General features: G+C 37.8%; 1 protein-coding gene across 1 annotated transcript in view; it reads left to right on the top strand.

Moving 5' to 3' along the window:
- RFTN1 (raftlin, lipid raft linker 1) overlaps positions 1–27,854 on the top strand; it is an 85,451-nt gene that overhangs the window by 41,707 nt on the left and 15,890 nt on the right. Inside the window, exons 4-6 of the mRNA XM_051611223.1 lie at positions 12,833–13,256; positions 17,408–17,611; positions 25,315–25,430. Coding sequence (XP_051467183.1) covers positions 12,833–13,256; positions 17,408–17,611; positions 25,315–25,430 — 744 coding nt within the window. The remainder of the gene's footprint in view (positions 1–12,832; positions 13,257–17,407; positions 17,612–25,314; positions 25,431–27,854) is intronic.

Below are 27,854 nucleotides of genomic sequence, written 5' to 3'. Positions count from 1 at the left end.
GTTAAGTAAATTTTACAGAAAAAAATTCAGCACAAGCTGTATGTGCTTGATTGGGATTCAGCTTGGCAGTCTGCACTGATGCTCAGTCTTTCTCTTTTACTATGAATTGTAAAAACTGATTAAAACTAATGCAGCTATGACTATCTGATCATCACCATCCTCATACTGAAAGATATATAGATTTTTGCATCAGAAGAAACTGAAGTTTTCTGAACACTTATTAGTATTTAAAAGGCTGAGTCCGAATTTTGTTTCAGGGTTTATTGTATTACTGCACTTCTGTTCTGACACTACCTTTGATTATTTCAGTACAGTCACACTTAGGCAAAACTGGTGTAGATCTTGTGTATCAGTTTCAACATGTTTGATTTTGTTCTTCAGTTCTTTGAGTCAGAGTGACAATATTGGCTTATCTGTCACAATTGGTGGCAAAATTTTATATCATGACAATGGAAAATTTCTTTTAATTTGTAACTTCAGAAAGAGTATGGGTAACATGAGAACAAAATGACAGTCCAGAAGTCAGCTAATTTCCATAAATATCCAATTCTGAGACTGTTTAGAATGCTTTTCTAGACATGGAAATGTTTCTGTTGGTAGAAGCCATTTGATTATGGGGTTATGAAGATGCCTTTTTGAAATACAGTAATTTAAATTTTAATAGCTAAAATGTATATTTACTGTTTTTCTGTAGGCTGAGTACGTCGCTCATCCTCAGATGTTATTTGATGTAGAGGAATTTGAAGTTCTTTGAAGCTGATGCTGTCAAGTGTTTGCTATGCCTCTGTCTGTATCTGATTAAACACATTGTGAAAGTCTCAACACTTTTATGTAAATCTAACTCAGGAAGCAGGACTTGTTTGGGAGTAGGAATTAATTGTCATATTAACTAATTTGTCTGAGCAACAAAAATGTCCATTGCTTTTAAGGGCATATAAACCAGATGTTTACAAAAAAAAAAAAAAAAAATAAGGGGATATTCTTCAAAGAAAATAGTAACAAGAAACTGTTGGAGAGGGCAGTTGCTTACTTTCAAAAAAGTTCAACCCTGTAATTCTTCTCAAACTGTGTAATACAATTGAAGTTAATAGAGTGTTGTAATTGAGTAGGAAAATCCTTGATCACAGGGCTTTTCATAAGAGACTTTTAGCACAGGTTTACCATCTTACTGCATTGCAAATTACTATATTAAAAAAAAACAACAAAAACAACAAATAGAGTAGCCATAATTTAGAAACCAAATAACGAGTAAGAAATTTCTTTGACTGTAAATTTACTAGAAAAAAATTCCTCTAGCCTGAAAAAATTAATTGGTTAATTTAGTAACTTCTCAATTGCTCTGTCCTGGGAAACACAAAACAATTTGTGGTGGTATACAGCATAAGTAATACCTTTTTTCTTCTTCTTCTGTGATTTTGTATAAATGTTTAAGAATAATGAAATAGAAACAAGGTAGTTATTTCACCTGGAGAGTGCTCTCGCTCACTGAAACAATGTGCCTTAGTACAAGGTTGACCATAAAATGTTCAGGAAGTGCCAAAGACATCTCTCAGGTCAGACATGTTCTGTGGCTGAGATACTCCTGTGCTTTGAGACTGTCCCAATTCTTTACTCACTTCTGTGTATTTTTGCTATGACTGTGGTTTCAGACCATTGAAGCCAGCCATTGAAGGCTGGAGGCAGTTAAGCATTGGAGAGATGATATTGCATGGGATACGCTTTTCCTGTACCTTAAAATCATGTTGGCATCACCACGTTTGGTTTGTTGTTTCGTATCATTTTGGATCTAGTGCAGCTCAACATGTCCTGAAGAGCTCATACCGCCTTGTGGCATCTTTGTAATTCCTGGGCAATAAAAGAAGTAACTTAACTGATGTGTATGTACTTTACTGCTGTAGTGGTGCTAGCACTCTTTATCTCACAGGGAAAACAGATTAAAGATTTGCTCATCTGCTTTTTAATGAGCTAACTTCCAATCACTGTGGCTCAGATCATTCTGAAGTTGTTGCAAGTCAAAGATGTTGCTTCTAAGATACTGTATTTTGTAATAGTTTGACTTGTGTCTCATGTAAAATAGGGCAACCTTTAATTACTTCCTTAGTTGCTCTTTATTTCTGTGTATCCTGTTACGGTTTTTTTAATCTGAGAATGTTCTCCTGAAGCTGCTGAGACAAGTAAGGGAATGAGAAGCTAGGCTGACACCCCAAGGAAAAAGTTATTTAGGATACGCAGTCATATATGAATGCCAAATATGTTTCTCATGACCTTTGTTTTCCACATCAATCTGAGTTACGTGCTCTAGAAGAACTGTAACAGGCAGAAGGTTTTATTCCTGTCTTCACGTCTTTGCAGTGCTGGTGAAAGGTTAGGAAATGGAGGATAGTTTAGGTACCATTTCTTCCCAGTTCTGCCTTTTTAAAGTTTAGGAAGCACATCTTGGTGTCCTTGGTTGCCTCCTTAATAATGCTCTGTCAGAAGGAAGTTCTTGCATGTTACCTCTTTTTCAGTTTGACCCCATTGCAGAATTCATATTTCTTGTCCCTGTGAACTCATTATCTTTCCCTAGGGAAGCTTAACTGAAATCTAAATGCAGGCATCTTCCTTTTGTGTTTTTGACTGGACAAAGGCCCTTCTGCCACTCTGTCCTTACTTGACTCAGAAATGAAGCTTATTGCTTCTGGCAAACCTAAGGTCATACAGATAAATAATCGGTTTTGTGTTTTCAGAAGTGGGCTTGTTCAGCTTGAAACATTATTTCCATCTTTAAATACCTAAGTAATGCTTATCTAGTGATGAAATCTACTATACGAGACAGTGTGTGTCACATCTGCTCATTGCTGTTCTCTCTGTTCATAGTCTTGGTGAAGTTCAGTGAGCATAAAAATGCCAGCACCAGCACTAGCTCAAAAGCTGCCAGTAACATGTTACTCCTTTAAGTGGTCCTCTCAACAACTTCTGTAGTCAAAAGTATCCTAGAAATAATGTTGACTCCTGCAGATGCAGTGACTTTGCCTGTAAGTTTGTTGACGTGTATTTTCTAGCAAGAGCGTTGTTGGGCCAAGGAAGCGTTGGTATAACGCTCACACTTAAGTCAGTGGGACCCCAGGGAGAAACATGCTAATAAAACACATTGCAAGGATGCTGCCACCAATGTACTTGTTCTTGAGTTGGCATCTGAAACAGTGACCACCAGTTCTCCCTGATACAAAGGCAAGTTGCACAGGAAATTGGGCTAATTTGAAATCAAGGCTGTACAATACTAACACTTGTATGAGGAACTTGCATCCTACGTTGCTGAAAGGATCTACTGTATTTAAGCCAGTTTTATGGTGTTTACTGAAATTCTTCTAAATGTCTTTTTAACAAGAATATTATCTGGGATTAGAAGTGGCAGGAAGAATTAGTATGTTTCAAGTTTTAGTTTCTGCCCTGGAAATTAATACACATTAGTATCAACAAATTTAAACTGTGCTTTTAGCTTAATCAGTGTACTCCTGAATGGTGAGAGAGGGGTTCAATGCTCCTGCCTGTTATCTGCCCTTGCTTCCATGGAGGAAACACCATGCAGGAGACCGGCTGAGTGGTTGGATAAGGAACTGATGCACACACCAGCAACCACATGCATGTTTCTCCATATCAATGTTTTTATCAAATTACTGAGATATTTCTTTTCCTGCTCTCTTAGGTTTTTGTTCCCCTCCATTCATCTGTGTCTGTTTTGGTGCTATCAAAATAACTGCTATCGTAGTTCAGACCCATCATTATCTGGAGAGTTATGTGTTAGGGCTCTAACTGGTGAATAATTTTTGTATTAGTATTACTGTTAAAAGACAGGTTAATACTCCAGCTTCTTTTAAGTTGCGAGATAGAAGCATGGTTGGAGTATTTAGGAGAACTTCTGTTTCTTCTGTAAAATAAAAACTGAATGCTTACATGATTTTTCCAGAGCTTCTAAAATCTTTTCCATAAATGTTCCCAGTCAAGGGAGTGATTCAGCCCAGACTTGGCTCCTCACCTGTTCCCTGCATATTCAGTCACATCAGAGTGAGCGTTTATCTTATATGATCAAAACAAGGCACTTCACAAATCCATATAGTGTGTGAAAGTGATACTAAATTATTTTGAACTCCCAATTAATGAATTTTAAAACTCTCTTCAGCATCTTAAATGTAAAATGACAAGAAGATTTGGAAGCTGAGAAATGTCCTATAGGACAAATTTATCCATAGTAATAAGTACTTTTTGTATATGTAATTATTGATTTATTCATAACAGTATAATAAGCAACTAAAAAGACAAAAGTCTGCAATTTTTGAGGAAAAAAAGGTGAAAATTACTAATATTGTAATTTTTTTGTACTTCTATTTATAATTGCTAAGAAAACCAGTTTTTTTATAAAGCTGTTCCAGTATTTCTCACATTCTTGTCTCTTTTTGCTCTGCTGGTGTTAGGGTTTGTTAGATGGATATTGTAATCCTAGGGATTATTCTTTACTTTAGATATATTTTAACTGGCTTGTTCAGAATTTCCTGCAGAATATAAAATCAGAGCAGGTGGTAGTAAAAGATAGAGGAGGGGAAATACTGAGTCTTTAATATTGCTCAGAGGATTGTTCTTCAAACGAATAAGCAGCTCAAATTTACTTTTGTGGCTAGAGAATGACCCCTCTAGAGTACTGTTTATTACCTAGGATTACTTATCTAGATGTGATCTCAGCCACTTCTAAAATCATTTCCATCCTTAAAACAAACCCAAAAAATCCCACCCCAAAACCTTCACTCTCCAGGGTATATGGAAAAGAACAATACAAGATTTATTTCCTTTAGCACATTGTAATGAAAACCATTGCTGAGCACTTAGCTGACTGTTTTGTTTTCTGTATGTTTTTGGTGCAAACAGAGCCCCTGTTTGATTTTTAAGTATTTGGATTTTAGAAGTAGATACGGTCATGAAGCAGAAGTTGAAATTCAGCATCAATGGTTCAGCTGTTTGTGATCTGCTGTGATAATATTTATTAAAGTGCATTTTGTTAACATTTTGTAAGTGTATATATAGCAAGAGAAGGTAAAAAATAGCATATACTGTATTTTAAACAGCCTGGTGTGAAGGGAAACATCTGTTCCTGCTTAAGCTTCTTTCAACTTGTGTTCTTTTGACTAAGCCCTGTAAGAGTAGTGTTGATATATATCTTCCATGAACATTGCAAAACTGTTTTCAGGACTCTCCCAGGAGCCTGGTTGTGCTTTTATAATCCTTTGCCCCAGCAGCTTTCAGAATCATCCTCTTGACCGCGATAAAAATAGATGTTATAAAGTATGTAGTTGACATTTGTAATTATCCCAATTCTGTCTGGTGGGAAAAAATCCTTTCTTCAAATAATAATAAATATAATAATATTTTATACTGTGCTAAAATAAAATATGGGCAAATTGTTCAAATTTAATTTTTGGCTTCAAGTAACAGATGGCTTGATGGAATAATGTGATTTTAAAAAACACTTTGGTTTATATAAAGATAAAGGAAAGTGTTCCTAAAAAATTAAATGTAAAGCCTGTAACTTTGAGATTGAATTCTTAATTTAAAAAATATTCCTGTTGTCCTGAACTTTTTGGTTTTTTGTTTTTGTTGCTTAGGACAGAGATGGACTAAACCAGCATGCCAGTTCTAAATCATATTAGTGCTAGCCGATCACAAATAAGTGACTATTTTCTCATGTTCTACGTGAGATTGCATTGTGTTCACCCAGCTGAAATGGTTGCTAGCTACAATGCTCAACTATTCATCTCTACAAACCTTTATTTTCCCCTTGTTTATGTTCATCCATTAGTGTAGGAATTTTTCTGAACAGATTCATACACAAGACACAGTCTGCATTTTTAAAATACCCATTCCCTAGAGCAAGTGCTTGGGACAGAGTTTCTACAGACTTTTTTTTGACAGTGTTTATCAAATATTTGGGTTGAGTGAACATAGCTGGCTGCTCCATAGCAGTTTATCCCAGGTTTAAAACAATTTCTAAGGAATAAATCTTAAATTACATGTATAAATTAAGGATTTATTTTCAGAGTTTAGGTTAAGGATGAGAGGATACAGATATGTTACATGGTTTTTGGGCAGGTACTGCAGGCACTGAACCTTTGTAGCCTGTGTCCAACAATGTTTGTCCTTTGCCAGGTCTGTGAAGGAGCAGATGCTAAAATAAGACAATAATTTGAGAATGATTGCACCCAAGACCACACAGGATAGGACAGTGTGGTTTCAAGAGCTGTCATCTAGTAAGATATGCTGAAAGAAACAACAGTTCTTGCACCACACTGCACTACATATTTGGTATGGTTATATTGTATGTACAGCTAATGTAAGCTAAAGAGGAATTTCAAGTTGTTACTCTCATCCCGGCTTTGGCTTCAGTAGCAGGAGACAAACAGCTCACTGTAATTTATTATCTCTTGGCAGCACTTTCTTAAGAGCCTATCTTCTGTTTTACTCAGCATAGCAGTTGGTTGCAGTGACTACTTGCTTCACTGCTGTTCTCCCTGTTGGGTTGGTAGCTTTCAGTTCCTTTTTGCAGAGGATGCTACCAATGAGCATGTTGTAAAACTGCAAAGCTTTCTTTTCAGTGCCTAGTCATGCTCTACCACAAATGTAGCAAGAGTTTGAAGTGTCAAGTCAGTGTCCTGTTGAATACACTGGGTACTGCAAAGATGGAAAGGCAACATACGTCTGTTTCTTCAAGAAACTCACTAGTTTTGTAACTTTTGGGTTTGTTTTTGGACTCTCTTATATTTTCTTGGATCTACCAACTTCATTCTAATAGTCTTATCTGAAGTTCTCAAATGGTAAAGTTCTGGTCAAGATTTTTATTGGAAGTATCAATATAAACTCTGTCAACAACATTGCTTGAAGGATGACTCTGGTTTCAGATTGCAGTAACATTTTTCAGGGCATCTCACTGGCATTTGATTCCTGATGGCCTATTTTATATATTCAGTATTTTATACTGAATGCAGACTGGGATTTCCCTTTCTAGAAGCTACATTTATATTTACTTGGGTTTCTGTGAACATGAATTATCTGCCTGAAATTCAAAATTGGTGAGTGTAAACTGAAAGAGGTTAAATATGCATGGGGAGTACAGGCTTAAATGATAGAGCATCCTAGTCAGAAAGGTTGCATGGCTTGGAAATCTGTAAGTAGTGAAACAGAGTCTCAGTAACAGGACAGAGAACTGATTAGCACTTGCTGCTTTGCTGTTTGATTTGTAGAATTACAGGGTTTTTTTTTTTAACTTAGTAGTAGAGATGTAAAAATGCCAAAAGTTGCAAAAGTTTTGAGTTATTTATAAAGGTCTAAACCCCTCCTTCAGAACAGTAGCTAAGCTTAATTGTTTTAAAAATAAGCAGCAAACTCGATTAACTGTTGCAGTCTCTTCTCAGGAAACATCATGCAAGACCTACAGAAAATATCTGAGGCAAACCAAAAGCATGTCTTAATTTTAAACATCTGTTTTCAGAGGTTAACAAACTAGAAGCGGGATGTTCAGTATTTGTGATGAAACGTACTACTAAGTATTAATGAAGGAGGAGACAGTTGGAAGACTGTAGTCTTGAACATCCTTTTCCAGTTCCAACTTCTGGTATGCAGTACGTGGTGTTCCCCTCAAACCACAAGGTCATGTTCTTTGCATGAAGTTGCCGGGTGCTATGTCTGTTGTCAAAGGAGATTTGCTTGAATCCTAAAAAGAAGGTAGAAAAATACAGTCATCTTGTATCTGGTACACATTAGGAGATCTAATGCCTCTAACATCGTTCTTTTAAAGACAACAATCAAATAAACAGACAGATAGACATGAATGTATTTCATTGGCTAAGACGGCTTATGCTTGGCTTAAAAAAAGTTTGAGACAGCTCTGAGCAAAATTAAGCCAGCTATTGTTTCAAAGGCCATATGTTTTCCCATCAGTAGGACTAAGTAGCAGTTTTCCCCTTAGTTTGCTGCACAGCTAACTAAATGCATCTGACCATCAGAAGATCAGATCATTGCACATAGAGAATGTTGTCCTTTTTCCAAGCACATTTTTGCTATGCTTGCTCTTTGTAAATTGTCTCTGTTGTTTGTTTTTATATTGGCAGCAGTCCCTTTTACTGGGTTGCTAGAGCATTCTTTCAGTGCCTTGTTAATGCCATGAGCCATATAGCATATATACTAAGGAAATGTTTAGTCCTAATGTCTAGGTTTAGAAGGTGTGTTTTTCCAGATTATCAGGAAGTATAAGCCTTGAGACCATTTAGGTCTGCTATAATCTGGAGTGTCTTGGTGACATTAGTAAAACTGCTTTTCCTCTGTATGTATCCCGAAAATATCCAGCTTCTGGCATACAAGAGTTAAGAGAAATTCCTAACACTTGACTTATTAAATAGTCTGTTTGAAAATACTTAATCCAAGGAAGAGATCCTTGTTACCAGATTGCTGTGCACTATTTCCCATGTTTATTGATGTGGGTGGAATACTATCCTGAGCTTGTGGACAGTGTTTGATTTGCTGTGTGCCATCCCATGGGAGACATACAGAGACTCTCCCTGTAAGCAATTACCAAAGCAGACAAAAGTATATGATTCAGGTCAGCATGGGTTCTATATCATTGAGCTTCTGTATTTATAAGTAGTACCATCATGCTCTCTATGAATAGGAGATTATTACGGAGCTAATAATACACCAAGAAATGGAGAATCACAAGCAGTATGTGGACTGTACAATGAACCTGCCAAGTGTCTTTATTCTAAACAGATTTGAAAAGGAAACCTGTATGCAGCTATTCAAAATGAGCTTTCAACCTGGAATCTCTGCACTTCTTTTATGGTTCTGAAGCCTATAGTTGAAAAATACTTCTCAGAAAAGAGGGTTTCTTCATTTAGGCATGCTGTTGTCAGGTCTGTTTTTACAGATTTAGGCTGTAAAATTAGACTGTCAGCCATTTTCTAATTAAGTAGGGAGCCTTCAAGAGAACCAGGAGTATTTAAATAGATGGGACGTACATTTGCTACATCAACATAATGTTTAGTGACACTGCTTTGTGTTGCTGAAGGTTCAGTGTTTCCAAATGGAGTATGAAAATAGCCGTCAGTCAGTTCTGAAATAAACAATAACACTTCACAAATGTTAAGAAATGTTAACACATGTGCCCCAGCTAAAATTCAATTAAGGTATTGACATCAGGGTTGGACACAATGCTTGTTCCTATTCGTGCTTGAGTTAGTGAGAGATTTGATATTTATTTCACAGATAGCAAAGGCTAAATCTGTCATTTTTTTCCCTTCAGGGAAAATGCCAGGTTTCTAATCAAGCAAATTATAGGGATGACATTAAATTTTTCAACTGCCTTGGCCCTCTGTACACATGAAATTTCACCCCTTCTTTAACCAGGTTGTATTTTTATACTGGTGTAAATCCAATTTGTTGCAAGCCAACTATAAACTGATTTGGATGTACACTTGGGGTTTTATCCAGATTGAAATAAATGAGTTAAGTTCTGCTTCTGTTTTTGAACAATAAGATCTTTTGTGATGGAGACCTGTTCTTGTATTTGTGGTTAATATGATTCAAACAGCACATTTATGAGGCAATAAAAATGTTTCTGCTCCTATCTGAGGAAAGAACCAAAGACATTTTTTTTAACTTAAATTCTGTTGGAATTTCCCTTTTAAAAATTTCCCCAGATATAAAGAGCAAGTATGTGGCATATTTAAAATACCAAAAAAGGTCAGTAAACCAACTTAAATTAGGATGGATCACCTAATGTAAGGGCATCTTTAATCTAATTTTTTTTCTGGTGTTCTAAGTGGTAGAAATGCAGTCGTTCTGCTTTCCATGCTTTTTCCTCTCATTTAGTCATACAACATAGTATGACAAAGACCCTTGTTAGTATTCTTTTTTAGTACTCTAAACTGGCACATAAAGACAAGTAATTCTAGAATCTATGCCCTCTGCTATAAGTTCTGGGTGACCCTGTCAGAGTAGCATCATGTTCTTCCCATGCAGTCCAGCTTTACCCTTGCTTCCTCCCATGCATTGCCCTCTTACTGCTGCCCAGCACCTCATCAGGAAGGTGTTTTCCCAAAGGCCTGGAACAGATGTGTGTGTCTGTGTGTACCAGCACAGGATGCCTCACAGGGTTTGAAAACTACAGGTAGCTGGTAGAAACAGCCTTTCTGCCCTGTGTAGCTCCTGGGCACCACCTTTCCCGAAACAGAGGTTTGGGCTTGTTTAAGTCTGGGGTTTTGTTTTTTGTAATTCCAATATTCAATATTTCAAATACAGGAAGCAAGAAATGTGGATGTATACTGAGTGGTATAATTCATTCTGGACGTGAAGGCAACTAAAATTTTGTACTATTTAAGCTCCCAGCAGGAAGCTGGAAAATCAAGTTGTCTTTGTTTGTAGCTTGAAAATGTTCAGGCTCTATACTTTTATTCAAGATGAAAGTCAGCCTTTTCATGGTTTTGTGAAAAGTCAGAAGGAAAAACTGCATCGGCTGATGCATCACTTTGCAGTTCTGTATCTTACATTGCACTGTTGATGTAACATTTCCTGCTAAATTTGCTTTATTGAATATGATGAGATGCTTGGTTCTCATATAATTTGGAAAATTTGAAATCTAGGTATAAGTAAGATTTTGTATTTTGTTTACTGCCCATTAACTTGTTGGGAAAGGGCTTTGAAGGTAAGTCTCTTTTTCCAATCTTTCTGCTAAACTGTTAGGCTAATATGGCTTCGACTGTGCTTCAGTCCTTAGTTCCTCATATTACCATTCTGAAAACATGAGCCTCAGAAGAAGAGCCTCAGCATCCTGTGTTCTTTACAGCAAATACATATTTTTGGGTGAGCCAAGACTGTAAAACATTGCTACAATAGCTGTGAAAGCTGTTCTCATCCGAATCACAGCGTGGGAGAGTCTGGTGTAGATTGACAAGCAGTCATTATTGACTAGCACTAATAAAATTACTGCATATGTGCTGTCCTCAAACTCTTTAATAGCTGCACACTAGTTAAATTTCTATAATTATCTGCCCTGCAACCTACTAAACAAATGTGGTGTGCCTGTAGATTAGTGGCAAGAGATGAAATGAATTTATAAATCTGTCATTGACTGTATAAAAAAGTTTTTGTGAAGTTACAATAGCGAGTCAGGACTATTAAGCGGATTATGAATGCATCTGTCATTGACATTAATTTAAACCTTTCTGAGCAAGCTAGTTACATGCTAACTTTCTTGGTAGGCAGATACTCATTTGGTCAGGGTACTGCTAGTAGTATTTTTATTTGGAGGTTATTGTCCTCTTTAGCAATGAGCTTTAGTTAAGTCAGCATCCCATGTTTGCCAGGCTAAACACCTGTGAAGAGCATTGCCTTGTTTCCTGGAGAGCTCTGTTTAAGTTCCAGTGATCATTAAATCAAGAGTTAATTTAACATGGAAAAATATAATAGCGGTTTGAAAGAGGAAGTTCTTGTTGTTGATCAGGTATCATATGTGGGTTTGTGTTCGTAGCAGTAGCACATTACCAGGAAGTAGATGATTCATTAAAAAAAAAAATATAAATTCTGGATAGGGAAGATGCAGAAATGAACTTCCTCCTAAATTTATTAATATTTTAAAAGTGGTACAAAATTATTCCTGTTTACTTGCTTTTGAAAAAAAAGACCTGAGCTATTTCCCTCAAGTTCATACTAAATTGAGCCTCAGAGAATAATTAAGACACTTTAATTTACTAGAATTTCATGGTATACAGAGAAAGTGAAATGATTTCTCCATTCTCAAGGCATTTCTTTTAGAAGTATTCATGTGTGTTTAGACTTTATATTATATGAAGGGTATACATTGCATGGAAACCTTTCTTTTTCAGTGGGTGATTTTCGTAAGTGAATCAGCAGACACTCATGTTTGCACAGAAGTCTGGGTCTTGCTGCAGCATCTCCTGGGTTTGAGGAGTCTGAGGATGGTGACTCGAATGGATGGTGTATCTGCAGTGCTGAGTCTACCCAAAAAACATTTATCTTTCTGCTGTCTCAAGCCTTTCTTAGATTATTCCAGCTTTATCAAGTTGTCATTGCTACTAGTCCAATGCTTTTTTCCAGGATCTTTTCTGGTTTGATTGATTCAGTTTTTTACATAAGGCATACAGGATTAATAATTAATCCCCCTTAGATTCCTTTATTCCTTTATTCTTCTTTGCTCATCTCACAGTGCCTTTTTCTATTCCGAGTTCTATAACTTACCAAAAGTGATGTATTAAAATAGCTTTGCTTTTATGTACTCATTATGTGAAAGTTTGCCATTTGTGTCTCAATCCAAACTAGGAAAAACAACAACTGTTGTTGTAACAATGCATGCAACAGAGAGAATGAATAACCCTTTCCTCACATAAATATCCAAGTTGTGCACCTAATACAGTAGAAGATGCTATATGAAGTCAGAGACTTCATAGAGTTGATACTAAAACTGTGTGTGCATGAAACCACTTCTGATAATTTAGCATAAAGAAGCTTTTCAAACAGATGCTTTATCCTTTGTGAAGAAATATGTAGGCATTTTCTCAGTTCTCTTTTTCCTTTTTCCCCCCCTCGTTTTCACAGTATTTCAGAAGGTTTAGGGAGCTTTTCATCCTGCTTCTCTAGAATGTAGCTTTTTATGTAAATGTAGCATGACAATTTCCTGTGGTAGTGGACAGAAGTAGCAAAAATTACATGCTAGCTGCCTTGAAAGGTGTTATTTTCTGTATTTCTGTTTAGCTAAGACAGCTTGACAGTTAAAAATCTAATCTTGTTTTACTTGTAGATTCAAGATGCTGCAAGTCGAGGCTTGAAATTTGTTGGATTTATACCTCAGTACTGTTCCCAAAAGGACTGTCTTGTCAGCACCTCCCTGACACCCACCTGTAATGACTCTGTGCAATCAAGAGATAATAAAAATGTTTCAAATTACCCGGACGATCATGCTTCACCAGACGGGGAGAAAATAGATGGCATTAATGGATGCAGTACTCCAGCACTAAGTGAGGAAAGTGGTGACCAATGTGCCACATCCAGGGACAGCTGTAGAGGTGAAGGACAGGGAACTGAAGAGCTGAATCTCAAGTCTGCAAAGGGAAATGAAGAAGAGTTTGAACATGGGAACCCAAGTGTCACAGAAGCAGCAGACAAGCCGAATGGACTTGAAGAGAATGAAACACCAGCACGATGCTTAAAACCGCTTACTGGCAGTAAGTATTGTAGTGACCTTTCATACATAAAAGCCAAGTCAAAATTGCCTCACTTATGTTCCCAGCTCCTCTGGGAGTTGGAGATGTGGGGAAGACCTTACCACTGTACTTAGCAAAGAAAAGGTGCACCAAATGAGCCACTTAACCTGATTTCACATGGTTACAGAGTTCACAGCAACTGTGTAAGTCAGATGGCAAAAGCAGAGATGATATAAGCAGCTGCAACTTTGTTATGGCCCATTTGTGTGCCTGAGTGTAAAGACTTATTTTTGTTTACTGTTCAGCTGAACTGGTCCATTTCTGCATTTGTTGTGATACCCTGAGAGCTCTTGATCTTTGTATCCTTTTTATCCATTTGAGCAAAAAGCTCTGCCAATCTACCTGGCAAGGTTTTGCAGCAATAGAAGGAGTAAGTCACAAGGCCTTATTGCAGTTAGCCCGTTAGTAGCAGGTGAACATACAGCTGAAATTAGACCACCTCAGGATGAGCAGGAATATTATGTGATCTGTACTCTGAAGTCTTGTGGTATCCTACAGTCAGACTGGGGGCAGTGCTACAGTCAGAATTGTAATTACTGGAAAGCAGCAGTTATTTTTGTTATTGGCTCATGTTTGCTAATTCATAGTAAAGGACCTCTTGTTAATGGTTCCCCTAGTAATTTGCTTTCCAATTCTCATATTTTTGTAAGATTATTCTTCATATGCCATCTTTGTTTCTTTTATTTCTTTGACATATATCTCCTCAGGTGTGTTTTTCATTTTTAAATGTCACTTTATGCTGTCCCAAGTCTCAATTGACGTTTTCAAAATAACCTTTTTGAGGTCTTCAAAATATTCACCTTTAAGGTCTTTGTTGCTCAGAGGCTACTCCAGTAGATGGAATTATAGTTCCAAATAGGATGTAGACCAGAGTAATTTACAAAATGAAAAGTCATCAGAAAAAAATTTTCTTGACCCATTTTCAGTTTAAACCTAAAAATATTTTTCTTTCCTATAACTTGCTTAGATCCTAGAAAACAGTGTGTATGGCAACTTCTCTTACCACTTTGCTTACTTTCCTTACAAACTACAAATCTGTGTAAGGAAATTCCATCTGCATTCCTTTCAGCTGGTACTGTCCTTGACTTTTAATTACCATTATTCTTTTATGTCTTACATAGATTTTGTCAAACGCTCCTGCTGCTTTGGGGATTTCTTATGTAGAACCAAGAATGACTTTGCATTGAACCCTCCTTGGACTATTGTCTTGGTTTCCGTTGCATTTCGGTGTCATTAGCTTTTTTGCATCAAATTTGGATCACAATCTATGACCTTTCACCATACTTTCTTCAGTTTTTTGAGGGACAAGCAGACAGCCAGATTTGGTCAAAGCATAGCTATTATTTGAAAAATGTGTTCACTACAATCTTGCACATTCTAAAACCTCTCTTAGTTTTATAATTCTAAATTAGTCATCTCCAAGTCTAATCAAACCAGTTCTTTCTCTTTTTATGTATGCTGGCTTTGAGAGGGTCAACCTATCAAGTTTAATTTGATGCTATTCTTCCCTATACTGAGCAGTGGAAATCTTTCCGTTTAATGTGAAGCTGATCACCTCCAATATTCTCAGCTTCTATCATCTGTAACACCCCAGAATTTTATTACAACTGCTGATTTGCCAGAAAAGAGGTTTAATTAAAAAAAAAACAACAACTTTAGTTTTTTTATTTTTCTCTCTTTCTTTCTCTGACTGCTTTCTGGCTTTATTTATTTCTCATATAGTTTTGTATTTGGTGAGTTATGCAGATACTTTCAAAGACTGAAGGTCTGAGAAGACAGTTTTATGTGACAGTTCACTTTTAGTAGGATTTTCCCAAATTTATTGCCTGTACAACATTGCTGATTTCTTTATTACTCTTGTATGAATTTTTATTACTACAGCACTCCCTTTTCCTCCCACGGAAAATGTATTTCAGTCTTTGGCACTGGTTCTCCATCCTCTTTTGGGAATATGAAGATAGAAAACATCAGGTGGTTTGGGTTTCTTGCTTGTTGTTTTGGGGGTTTTTTTGGGTTGTTCGTTCTTGTTTGGTTTTTTATTGGGCAGCTGGTGTTGAGTTTGTTTGGGTTTTTTTGTTGTTTTTTCCAGTTAGCCTCCTTATTCCATAGGAAGTTACCACTCTTGGAACTCCTACTTCTCTACATAAAACTTCAGGAGAAAAATTAATATTTCTTGCTAATTGTGGAATCTTAATTTTGTTCTATATTTTTTAGTTTTATACTATTCAAGTTTTATATTTCTGCTGCTTTTTTTTTTTTCCTGAATATTTTGTAGTGCTCTTTTTCCCTTTTAATAAGGGACTCTTGAAAGCAGTGTTGAAAATTATATGCCTGTGAACAAGGCACAGATGTTCCAATGGTATGTGCAAAAGTTCTGTGTTACCTAGAACCAAACTGAAGGTGTCTTTGTCCATGCTTGAGCAGTTAAGTTTGCTGATGAAAACTGTTATCAGTAATGTCTTGAACATTGGTTAGGGCTGGTATGCTATACAACCAGTAATGGTGCCAAACCAAGTCAGCCACTGAAAGATTCGCACACATTTCAAACGCATGCTGTTAACAGCCCAGTGTCAAATCCAAATTCTCATCTCCCTGTCTGTGGCTTTCCAGTTTCATGATTTGCTCTTGTTCATACAATGTCTTCATATACACCAGAAAGGTCTCCATTTCCAACGTAAGTCAATTGTGGGGGTCAGAATCAAAACCATCATTAAAGTTTTCTATGTATGCTCTTCTAAGTTAGGATTATCATAATTTCATTATTTCTAAACCAAGTGGTTAACAGAAAGAGGATTCATGTTAACAATTCCTTTCTACTCTATTTGAATCATGGTTCATGTCAGAGATCATTAGGCCTCTTTTTCATGTTTGGTTAAATCATGGGCTTCCTGCTTTCCAAGTGCTGCCAGACTGTGTCTGAGCATCAACCTTCTCACATCTTTTCAATTTACACTCTACTTCTTGCTCATTGATGTTTGTCAGAGCAAACTTAACATTTCTTTTGACATCTCTTTCTTTACTCTAATACTCGAGATGAGAATATAATAACTTAGAAACAAGAGGAACCTACTGAATGAATGAATTTCATGTGTCTTTAACTTTTATATTAGTTTCTTTTAGGAGAATTTTTTACATTGGAAGTCAATAGAAATTTTACCATTGATTTCCACTCCATCATTAAGTAAAACAATAATGTAAAAATTTTTTATCAGTCATTTTATTGATGAGAATTTGGAAGGTAGATCTACACTTAAACTTGCTTCCAGTTTTAGGGCTGTGGAAGCTCAGCTTTGCTGTCAACAATGTCTTTTTTGTAATGAAAAGCCTGTATTAATTGCTCCTGTGATATGCTAGGGGAGACATGGAGCAAACTCTATAAAATCTTCTCATTTGTAAGTGGAATTCCACTTTCAAAATTCATTTGCTGTTGTGTTAGTGTCTCTAAAGTGGAATTCCACTTTCAAAATTCATTTGCTGTTGTGTTAGTGTCTCTAACCTTGGCTCAGACCCAAAGTAAATCAGCAAACCATCCAGTATAGTTTCTATGTTAAAGACTGATTGCATTTACTTTAGATGAGGCTGCTGCTTGCTGTTAATGGCCAAGATCTACAGGAGGCAGTTCTTCCTAAATTTACAGTAAGATTTCCTATTTGAACTGTCCTCAGTTTCACAGCTCTTTTAACAACTCATAGTATCATAAAATCATTCAATAGAAAAATAAAGGTACTCTGTGTGTTAATTTTTAGTGATTTCTTGACTGCGACAGTACTTAAAGCAATTTATGAATTGTTTTTCTATCTTGGTTTACAGAGATAACTCCAGTAGGGGGATTGTCCGTTAGTACTCAGGTATTAGTGTCTTTTAAATGTTTTACTATCAACAAGGAGTCCATTATTAGTAACAAACATTGTTGCATTGAAATACTGTATTGGGCTTTGGGACCCTCTTTTGTTGAACACTGCAGAAATGTATTAAGGACATAAACACATCCCAAAGTATCTTTTGTAGTTGCACAGTGTAGTTAGGAAGGAGCAAACAGTGGGTTATACACTGTTGTAGCTGAAATATGATTATACGGTTGTTGCATTACCCCCTTTTTTACTTTTTGGTAGAAAGAGAGATCTTCATTCTCTTCAACAAGCCAAAAACCCCACAAAGATGCAGCCAATATTATACAGTGACTATCCCTATGAGGATCTCCAGGAATGGGCAGACTGTCAACAGCTTAGAAGCAAACTGGCTGGAGCACATGACAGACCACTTCAGGAAAGGAGGCTCACTGGTAAACGCCATCTTCAGCCTTGGAATGGTAAATGGTATGGAAATTACAGAAAGCATTACACTGTGATTATTTTCCTTTCTCCTCTAATAAAGGTCATTATCTTTGAAGAGAAGACATTGGGGAGGTACTTAAATGTAGGCTTGGGGCAGATTTGTTTTAGAACCACCTATTTCAGTGAAATGGAATGAAAGCACAGAAAATATTTTGGCAGTTGAATAAGGAAAACAGATCATGTATTGTATTTTATAAACAGACTAGAGATGGTCCTGTAATTGCAGTAATATACAGAGTTAATAAACAGTACCAAGTAAAATGAATTAAACTAACAAGATTGCAAGGCAGATGACATAAATGGAAGAGTGGCTTTCTTAACTGTCTGGACATGCACTGCATATGGCTCCAGTTGCAGGTCAGGGTAAGGACCCTCCAGTTTCATCTGGCCAACATGTAGTCAGCTACTCCCAGTCTTTGCAGAGACCATTTCCACCTTGATAGCACTATGTTTTACCAAATTGTCTTCTATGTTTGTTTTATCCTAGCTAGTGCATTCATATGAGTGATGAATAAATTTTATTCTTAGTTGAAGAAGGTAAAAACCCAGATATGTTGTGAAGATGTGGCACTGAATCCAGCTTAATACTATAGCCAGTCTGTACAATACTGGCCACCATGGAGTCCCTGAAGAGAGTCTTGCTCTACAAAGAAAGACTGATGCATAATAGGGATCTGGGAGACATAACCAAGGAATCCTAAGAGCAAACAAACGGAAGTAATTGAACATAAAAATGTTGAAGTTACAGCCAGATTAATTATACTAAAAAAATATGTCACTACTCTGTTTCATGGTTAAAGTGCTTATGGCTGAATCTTTCACCTAATTTTGTTTTGCATTCATCAAAAGGGTTGTGGTAGCCCATAGATTGGGCACTGCTACTAAGATTAGGGGGTTTGCACCTCAAAATTATAGGGGAGCTGCTTCCAGGGCATCTTCTCTCCGTTTTGGTGCTGGTCAGAATTCCAGGACCCATGATAAAACACTGTAATATGAGTCAATTCTGGAAAAAGTCAATCAAGAAATTAACAAGGAATCCTAATTTTTCATTTTGCAAGCAAGTAGCAGAAAAGGAAGGTCTAAAGTTCAGCTGATGGAATGCTTTCACACAGCTTCCTGGAAAGCTTTGTAATTGCTAGTTAACTTGCTTAAAAACAAATAGTCATTTACTTCATGTGTATAAATTGCAACTCATAGAGGCAAATCTAATTGGCTCTATCAAGCTTAATGTTTTCTTTAATAAAAACTCCTTATCAGTGTATTCAAAAATGCTTTAAACACAGCATTTTTCTGTTATTTAAACTTCTAAAGTTCATTTACGTAACAGAGGCCTGGGGGAAGCTCATGTACTCGGATACCAGAGTGTGGAGTGTTGGATAACTGCCTGCAGACATAGATAAAGTAGACCTGAATCAGGACAGTAAGTTTCTATGCAAACAAGACAACAAATTGTATAAAAATGGACAGTTTCTGGATTAAGTTAGATTAGAGATTGAAGATGAACAGTTAATGATAATTTTTATTAGCATTTTACAGTTACCGGAAGAACAGGCTTAGAAGTCAAAAAGTTCAGAGTTAATGTCTCTGGAAGTGTATTAATTAGAGCAGCTAACATGCCCATGCTAAAAGAAGAACAGTTGCTGAGAACATCTGTAAATTGCTGTCGGTTACAGTTAAAAGTTTATTATTTAAATCCTAAATTTTTTCTTTGCTGCAGAGAAATGGAACAGCTTTTTCACTCATATGCCAAGCAGTATGAAACAACCCAGGATAGGGAGGAGGGAAGTAAGAGGGGGCTAAGGGCTTCTCAGCTCTTTCCTTTTGTCTACTCTTTTATGGCAGCCTATCCAGCTCTTCATAGCTGGTCTCCTTGTTCACTGGTTAATCCTCTTCCAAGTTAAGGTAATATTAGCATAGTTTCTTTAATTGGTTATATCACATTTCTTTGTTCTGGGGCTCGTTCTGTCTTTGGCTTAAAGTACAAATTCATTATTTTGCTTATTAGACTTAAAAACAGGGTTATTATCTTCTTCTTTTCCCCCTTGTCCTTGGAATGCCCAATGATGTGAAGATTTCCAGATTGTCAGTAGTCATAAATCTGTTTCTTCCTTCTGCCAACAATTTAATGATTACTCTTTGAAAGAGTTTTAAAGTTCACTGATAACAATTGTTTCTTTTTGCTTATTAACCAGATAATTATAAACAGAAATGTAACACAATTGCAAATCACGATGTGTAAACCATGCAGGGCTACACCGTATATTAAATGTATTCAGATTTTGCAAGTAGGTTTGAAACAGCAGCTTGCTTAGTCCTTGAGTGTTCTTGTATTGACAAATAAGTTATTTAAATTTGGAGTTCAGTAATTTGCTGGTGTTTTTTATCCAACTCGTGTCATTGCTAATTCTGCTTGTAGTCCCAGGTGTAAACTGATCCTGCCTAGTGATCTAAAGTGATCACAGGACTTCACCCTTACCTACTAGTGAGAACTGTATCAGCAAGCTCCATATTAATACCACTGCAAATAGAAAGGATGTAACAAGGTGGGGTCCCTTTCTTTCCCTCTAGCAGCAAGTCTGCCATCAGCAGTGTGAGAAGGTGAGAGTGAGAAGGGAGAAAGGATCAAAGCTAAGGTTATCTTTTGATGGCCTAAGCGGGTAATCACAAGCTTTCTCATCTTTAGTTGTTTTGAACTGGAAGTCTTTAAATGCTTGGCATTCTTGTATTTGTTTTACCATTCTGTCTGTGAATTTCCTGCCTTTCAAAGTTAGAAAAAGCCAGCCAACCAACCAGAAAACATTGACAGTACCACAAAATGTGAATTGCTTGGTAGAGGAAAGTAGTCAGGTTTTTAGAGGGTCAGATTGATTGTCTCCATTATACTCACGCTGCCTCTGACAGAGATGAACCAGTGATGCATTTGGCCAATTATAGTCACCTTTTCCACTAAAGTGGCTGGGATTTTTATAATCCATATGGAATTATTTTTCTCTGTGTGTACTGAAGGTGAAAAGATTCAGGAGGGGGGAGGAATATAAATATGAAGCAAAGGCCAACATTCAGGTCACGTGCCTCGTAAAGCTACAGATTAGCTATCTTCAGTGAGAGCAACAGCACACTAAAGGTTAGTTTCCTAGATAAGGGGGATTTGAAGTTCAAAGACAATGGGAAAATTGTTGCCCAATAGGAAAGGTGTCATGGTACAGTAAGAAATCTTTTCCCTTATACTTCTTGTAAATCAGAAGCAAGAACATCAAAATAGCTTTTTGTCAACTGAGCTACATCAAATATTTATACAAGCCAGTGAAAATAGCTTTTTGTGCACAGTAGGATGCCTTAATAAGAAGTGCAGTGCTAATGGAGCATTTTCAGAATAAGAACAGTGATTGTAACCTTTTTTTTAAGAGTGAAGTTATGTCAGTTCAAGAGTAGAGATTGGAAAATGATACCATAAACAGCAAAGTCAAAACTATTTGTTTTATTGTCATTCCTTACTGCTTTATTGCAAATATTGCGAGAATCTGGCTCGGTACTGGGGCCAGTTGTCTTTAATGTCTTTATCAGTGATCTGGATGAGGGGGTCAAGTGCACCCTCAGTAAGTGTGCAGATGATACCAAGTTGGGTGGAAGTGTTGATCTGCTTCGGGCTCTACAGAGGGATCTGGACAGGCTTGATTGATGGGCTGAGGCCAGTAGTATGAGGCTCAGTAAGGCCAAGTGCTGAGTCCTACACCTGGGTCGCAACAACCCCATGCAACGCTACAGGCTTGAGGAAGAGTGGCTGGAAAGCTGCTCAGCAGAGAAAGGCCTGGGGGTGTTGATTGACAGACAGTTTAATATGAGCCAGCAGTGTGCCCAGGTGGCAAAGGAGGCCAAGAGCATCCTGGCTTGTATTAGGAATAGTGTGGCCAGCAGGAGTAGGGAAGTGGTCATCCCCCTGTACTTGGCACTGGTGAGGATGCACCTCCAATACTGTGTTCAGTTTTGGATCCCTCACTAAAAGAATGACATTGACATGCTGGAGCATGTGTAAAGAAGAGCAACAAAGCTGGTGAAGGGTCTAGAGCAGAAATCTTAAGAGGAGGATCTGAGAGAGCTGGGGTTACTTATCTGGAGGAAAGGAGGCTGAGGTGAGACCTTATTCCTCTCTACAGCTGCCTGAAAGGAGGTTGTAGCCAGGTGGGAGTTGGTCTCTTTTCCCAAGTAACATGCAATAAGATGAGAGGAAATGGCCTCAGTTTGTGCCAGGGGAGGTTTAGATTGCATATTGGAGGAAAATTCCTCACTGGTCAGCACCTGCATTCGACCTGCTTTGAGCAGGAGATGGGACTGAAGACCTCCTGAGGTCCCCATTCCCCTGAATTATTCTGTAATTCCATGAAACTGAGTCCTGAATGAAATAGTGCTTATTTCTCTCCATCAGTTGTGAAGAGAGCCTTGGATGACTATCTCAGCTTTAGACTTCAAAATCATTAAAATCTAATAATAGATTATTTGATTCTCACCTAGTGGGCCAGCTCTAGAACACGTTACTGTAGGCTTAAGTTATTGCAGAATCTAGAGCATCTGTGTGATGATAGAATTGCAGGTAGATTTAGTGCACCTGTCTGTCTCCTTGCCTTTCCTCACCTCTGTATAAGAGTTCCCCTGAAATTCCTACTGATTCTGACACCGTAGCATGGGTTATATGTGCTTTTTCTCCAAAATATGACCATGTTATCTCTATTCTTGCTGCTTTCTCCTTTACCCCAATTATTCTGAGCATCCCAAATGTTTCACATGTGAAGGAATGAATGATCCAATTACCTTTACCTCCCCCTTTATTCTGAAAGAGTAGTAGATGACCTGTAAAAGGGAAGTTGTACAGCCAAGGTGTGAGAATTGGCAAACATGCATTCATGCATTAAAGTTTAAGCATTGTGGTGCAACAAGTCGAGAGGAGAATTGGTTATGGTGGAGGGGGAAATCCTCATCAAACAGTTCCTCTAACAGAGTTTTTGACCAGCATCACTGTTGAGCAGACACCCATATGCAGCAGCTCTCACTCCATTATAATTTTTCCTCTTCAGGTTTCTAATTTTCTATAGGTTTCTTTCCTGGCCAAAAAAATGAATGGATCTTAGGATGGACTGGATGTAGCATTCAACAGTAATCATTGTACATCCAATGAAGAAGTGCAGTCAAGTTTATCTGCAGCCTGTAGGGTCTCACGAGCTCAGCTGTTAGTTTCTGAAGCGTTACATATGTGCCATAATGTTCACATATGTGGAAGCTGTGAACTGCATGAGTGGAATGTGCTGCAGAGTGAAACATAAAGGATGATTTATGAGCGAGTGTAAATACACGCATGCTGATTGTGTTTTGATCGCTTATTAATTAGCTGGCAAATGCGTAGGGCAAGCTCATGCTGTGGTTGTGCCAACAGTGTGACACTGAATTCCATTAAGAGATTTCAGGATACAGGAGTACAGTACACCAGCACTGTACAAAGCTTCCTGGCAAGGCATGGGTGTCTGTCTAGTAGGGATCTAGGGGTTTCTGATTTCAACCTTAGGTGCCATCCTGTCATCCCTGGCTTGGAAAATCAAAGGTTTATTTGGCTGTTATGCATGCTAAAATAGATTTGGAAGGGTGTGGATGTTGGAACATGGTACACAGAAGTTGAGCTGGTTCCAGCTTTAAAATGTAGGGTCTAACAAAGTGCCATTTCTAAATTAAATACAGTGGTTAACCCTTGTAGCCGTTTTTATGTGGCAGGCTTGTTCTCCCTACATTTTCTAACCTGCAACCATCTGTTTGGTCATGTGGCCTGTTATTTAACAGCAAACATCAGTTCTCCTCACTCCAATGAAAAATTCATCTAGAGAGTAGGGGTCATTTCTTTGTGGTCCAGTTTGGCCTCCTTGGAGCAATGTGTAATACTGGCTCATAGCAGTGGTGAGAAGTGTTCATCCCTTTATATTCTAAATGGAATTACAGGAAACTTGCTGGGGAGACAGTCAGTGTAAAGATACACTTGTATTCTACTTCTTTGAGTCTCCCAACAGAATCCCAAGGAGAGTCCCTAGTAAGTGTTTACGACAGTTTTATTTCACAAACAAATGAAAAAAGAATCCTGTTGCCTTTGAGATACAAGTATTTGCATCTTCTCACTTACAACTTAATTACTTCATTGAAAATGCAGCAAGAGAGTAGTGGACCGTGCAAATAGAAGCAAAGGGGTGTGCAAATGCTTGACATCTGCAACAAGAGTCTTGCTACAGTGTGCTTGTAAACATAAGCCTCCAACTGTAGGAGTCTGGTTTGTTGTAGGCAAAGCCCACAGCAAATTTATTATTTCCAGATAATAAATTTAATTTAGATCATGTAATGACATCAGAAGATGTTGACTGAGATTGTGTCTGCAAAAGGTAAGAAGCCTCTTAATCCTCTTCACTGCCTCCTCTGTGAAAATTGGTTCTGAGTTTGATACATGTTTTCCCTTGGAGGCAGTGATGCCTTTCCTCTGGCATTTCTTGACCTCCTAATATCCATCAGGGAAGAAGGCAGGAGGACCTGATAAAACAACTTAAGACTTATACAGAAAACTCTCCTTTCTGTTCAGGAATCTACCTGTCTGGCATGTGTAGTTGCTTTTCAAAAACATGTATCATACCAGTGCAAGGAATGTAGTTTTCCTAAAGATGTGAAGAAGCTATCATGCAAAATACAACACTTAGGGAGGGATAAGCAAGGTCTTTATAATGAGTCATACAGGGTAAATGTATTATTTAAACTAGAAAGTCTGAAAAGCAGGTGTTTTGACAATGTGAGAGGAGTTTTTTATGTTCATAAAGGGTATAGTACTGCTTGTCTACAGGTTGTTTTTTTTTAAATATAGTTCTGTTTCATCTTTTAGCTTATTTTTGTAAGGAAAGGTAAGTAATTTATTTTTTTTTCCAGTTATTCTGGTTATTTTCTGTCATGGAGCTGACAAAATTTGAATACTTGCCTATGGGAGTGAATGCTGATTCTGGAGTACACAGCTAAGTTGAAGGAGAAAGTGCTGCTCAAGTAACTTTCATAGTATCTGTTGTCTGAAAAAAGGCTGAACATGCTGGGAATGCAAATGAGAATAGAGAGCCACTAAACCAGATGGTCAAAATGCCTTCATAAATTGATTAAATAGTTACGAATATATCTTTTCTTTCACACTGTTCAGATATGCCAGAACATCCTCAGTCCATGTAGATCACTATAATTGCAACAGCTGGTCCGTATGAAGGATTCTGACTTGTGAGAATGAATTGGTATAGTCATTCATATCAGTGTACCTTCAAAAGCCCTTGAAAACTTGACATAATACATGGTCTTTAGCCCTGAAAATGTGTGTATAACTTCAAGTAGGTGAGCTGAACTAAGATCTGAATTAATTTTGCCTGCTCAAAATAGGAGAGCTGTGTTTTTTTGAGGACAAACTGAAATAACAGAGTGGACAGTGAGATTTGCTATTAGAGAGTAGGAGCTCTTAAAAAACACTGAGTTATTAATCTCATTCATTTAATAGAGATGGACTATCAGAGTAAGAAGCTCCATGCACTTTTTTGTTAACAGCCTCGGAAGAATTTGTTATTAATAAATTCAAATGCCTCACTACACATGGGGTGCCTTCTATAAAACTTACAGATAACCCTGTGTTTTCCCAGATTCTTTACATGGGACAATGGATGGAGTATTTCTCTTTGAAGATGTTGCTGTGGAAGACAACAAAACCGTGCAGGGCTATGATGCAATTGTTGTAGAGCAGTGGACTGTCTTGAAGGTATGTGTGCAGTGTTTCTTCTTTGATTTTTTGGTAAATGAAAGCACACCCAAGACTCTGAGGCAGACTCTCATGTACTGGTCTGTGCTTCAACAGTACCAGGCAGGCAACTGAGGTAAAGGGTTTGTATGATGTATGTGTACCAGTACAGGTTGGGAGCTGACCTGCTGGAGAGCAGTGTAGGAGAAAGGGACCTGGGGATCCTGGTGGGCAGGAGGATGACCATGAGCCAGCAGTGTGCCCTTGTAGCCAAGAAGGCCAATGGCATCCTGGAGTGCATTAGAAAGGGTGTGGTTAGTAGGTCGAGAGAGGTTCTCCTCCCCCTCTTTTCTCCCTTGGTGAGGCTGCATCTGGAATATTGTGTCCAGTTCTGGGCCCCTCAGTTCAACAAGGACAGGGAACTGCTTGAAAGAGTCCAGTGCAGAGCCACAAAGATGATTAAGGGAGTGGAACATCTCCCTGACGAGGAAAGGCTGAGGGAGCTGGGTCTCTTTAGCTTGGAGAAGAGGAGACTGAGGGGCAACCTCATCAGTGTTTACAAATACGTAAGGGGCAGGTGTCAGCTGGACAGAACTAGGCTCTTCTCAGTGATGTTCAGTGATAGGACAAGGGGCAATAGGTGCAAGCTAAAGCATAGGAGGTTCAGGTAAACATGAGGAAAAACTTTTTCACTGTGAGAGTGACAGCACTGGGACAGGCTGCCCAGAGAGGTTGTGGAGTCTCCTTCGCTGGCGACATTCAAAATCCACCTGGACATGTTCCTGTGTGATGTGCTCTAGGTGATTCTGCTCTGGCAGGGGGGTTGGACTAGATGATCTTTCAAGGTCCCTTCCAACCCCTAAGATTCTGTGATTCTGTGAATCTCTGTGCTTTATTAGGGGGTAGGAAATGTGAGTTTTTGTGAGCAATGAAACTCAGGGCTATCTGTCCCAAAAATACAGATGTCTGCTAGATGAACTGTAAAGAGGGTCTCTTTTGGTTGTCAGGGCAACATGATCACACAAGTCACTGTTCCCCCTGCAGTTCTAAAGAAGGCTGCCCTTTAGGTAGGCTTAGCTGCAGTAGGAATGCACAGATACCTGCATTTGCTTTTCTCTGACCTCCTTCATATAATGAAAGAACTCTATATTCTGGATAAGTCCCTATAAACAAACCACCTGTGTCATAGATGGGCTTTTTACTGATCCAAGTGTGCACTTGGATGAGTAGAAACACTGTTTAGATCAAATCAGTCAGTACCAATATTCCACAGCAAATTTGACACACAGATAGGTATTTGAAAAGGTAGGATTAAAATTATTTGTGAGTTGAAGCAAAAAGATAATGGGGAAAAGAAGACTCCATTGCCTAACTCTCAGAAGGTGTTTTTTTGTTGTTGTATTTTATTAGTATAGTCTGCCAGAAAGAGATGTTATGTATGTATAAAGGCATTGTCTGATCTTTTTGCTTGGCATATATTGTAAATTGTGTAACATCCTAAGAAAGACAAGCAAGGCACAAACATGCCAAAGGATGGATTAAGGGAAGATGGAACAGATGCTAGACCAAATGTGTAAAATTCCAGGAGGCTAGGATTAAGAGTTCAGTTATTAGATGATGACTTTGTAGTTTAGCAATAAATGACCATATAATTATGGCTAGAAAGTTGTTGAAAAACAGTGTAATGTGTTAACAGCAGCTTTTCTTGTGCTATTGTGCATCTGAACAAACAATTCCTATATTGTATTTAACATTATTCCAGTTATTACAGATTTTACTGTAAGTTCTTATTCATTTTTAGGGTCAAATTGTGTTGTTGCTACTCAGGAGTGAGGTTTTGGGATAATGACAGATGGTTCCATGAGTGCATTAGGTCAGTGCTGATCAAGAAGGCAAATGTTAAGAAGCTTTAATGTTAACCATATGTTAAAAGCAATTAGGAAAGGCATAAAGGGTGAAACAGCAAGCATTTGCTATTATGTACTACTCTGTTTGACAACACCTCATTTCAGAAAGTTTTGTTAGCATTGTAATTGTCCAGAGAAGAGCAGGGTGGGTGATCAGTGGAACTAATCCAGACAGCTTCCATCTTAGGAAGGCTTTATATAGTGTGTCCTTTCAGCCTGGAAAAGAGAAGAGCTGCAAGGAATGGAATAGGTAGAGGTCTCCTAAACCATGGGAGGCATGTAAATGGGGTCTGACTGTTTGGTGTCTCTTCCAGTATAAGAACTTAAGAATTATCAAATGGCAGTTATCAGGACCAGGTACAAAACAAACAAAGAGGAGATAAATCTTGTAATTCTTCATGAAGCAGCAGCAGATCTGTGGAAAACCTTTCTGGAGAATGCTGCAGATTCGAGAAGTTTAGATGGGTTCAGGTGGAAAGTACATTGTTTTTCCCTCTACCTTATCTATCTCAGTGTTCATACAAGCATTTTAATTCAG

The sequence above is a fragment of the Apus apus genome, chromosome 2 (assembly GCF_020740795.1).
Source record: "Apus apus isolate bApuApu2 chromosome 2, bApuApu2.pri.cur, whole genome shotgun sequence".
NCBI classification, from domain to species: Eukaryota; Metazoa; Chordata; class Aves; order Apodiformes; family Apodidae; genus Apus; species Apus apus.
The sequence above is the reverse complement of the archived record's forward strand: the minus strand, read 5'-3'. Positions and strand labels throughout refer to the sequence as shown.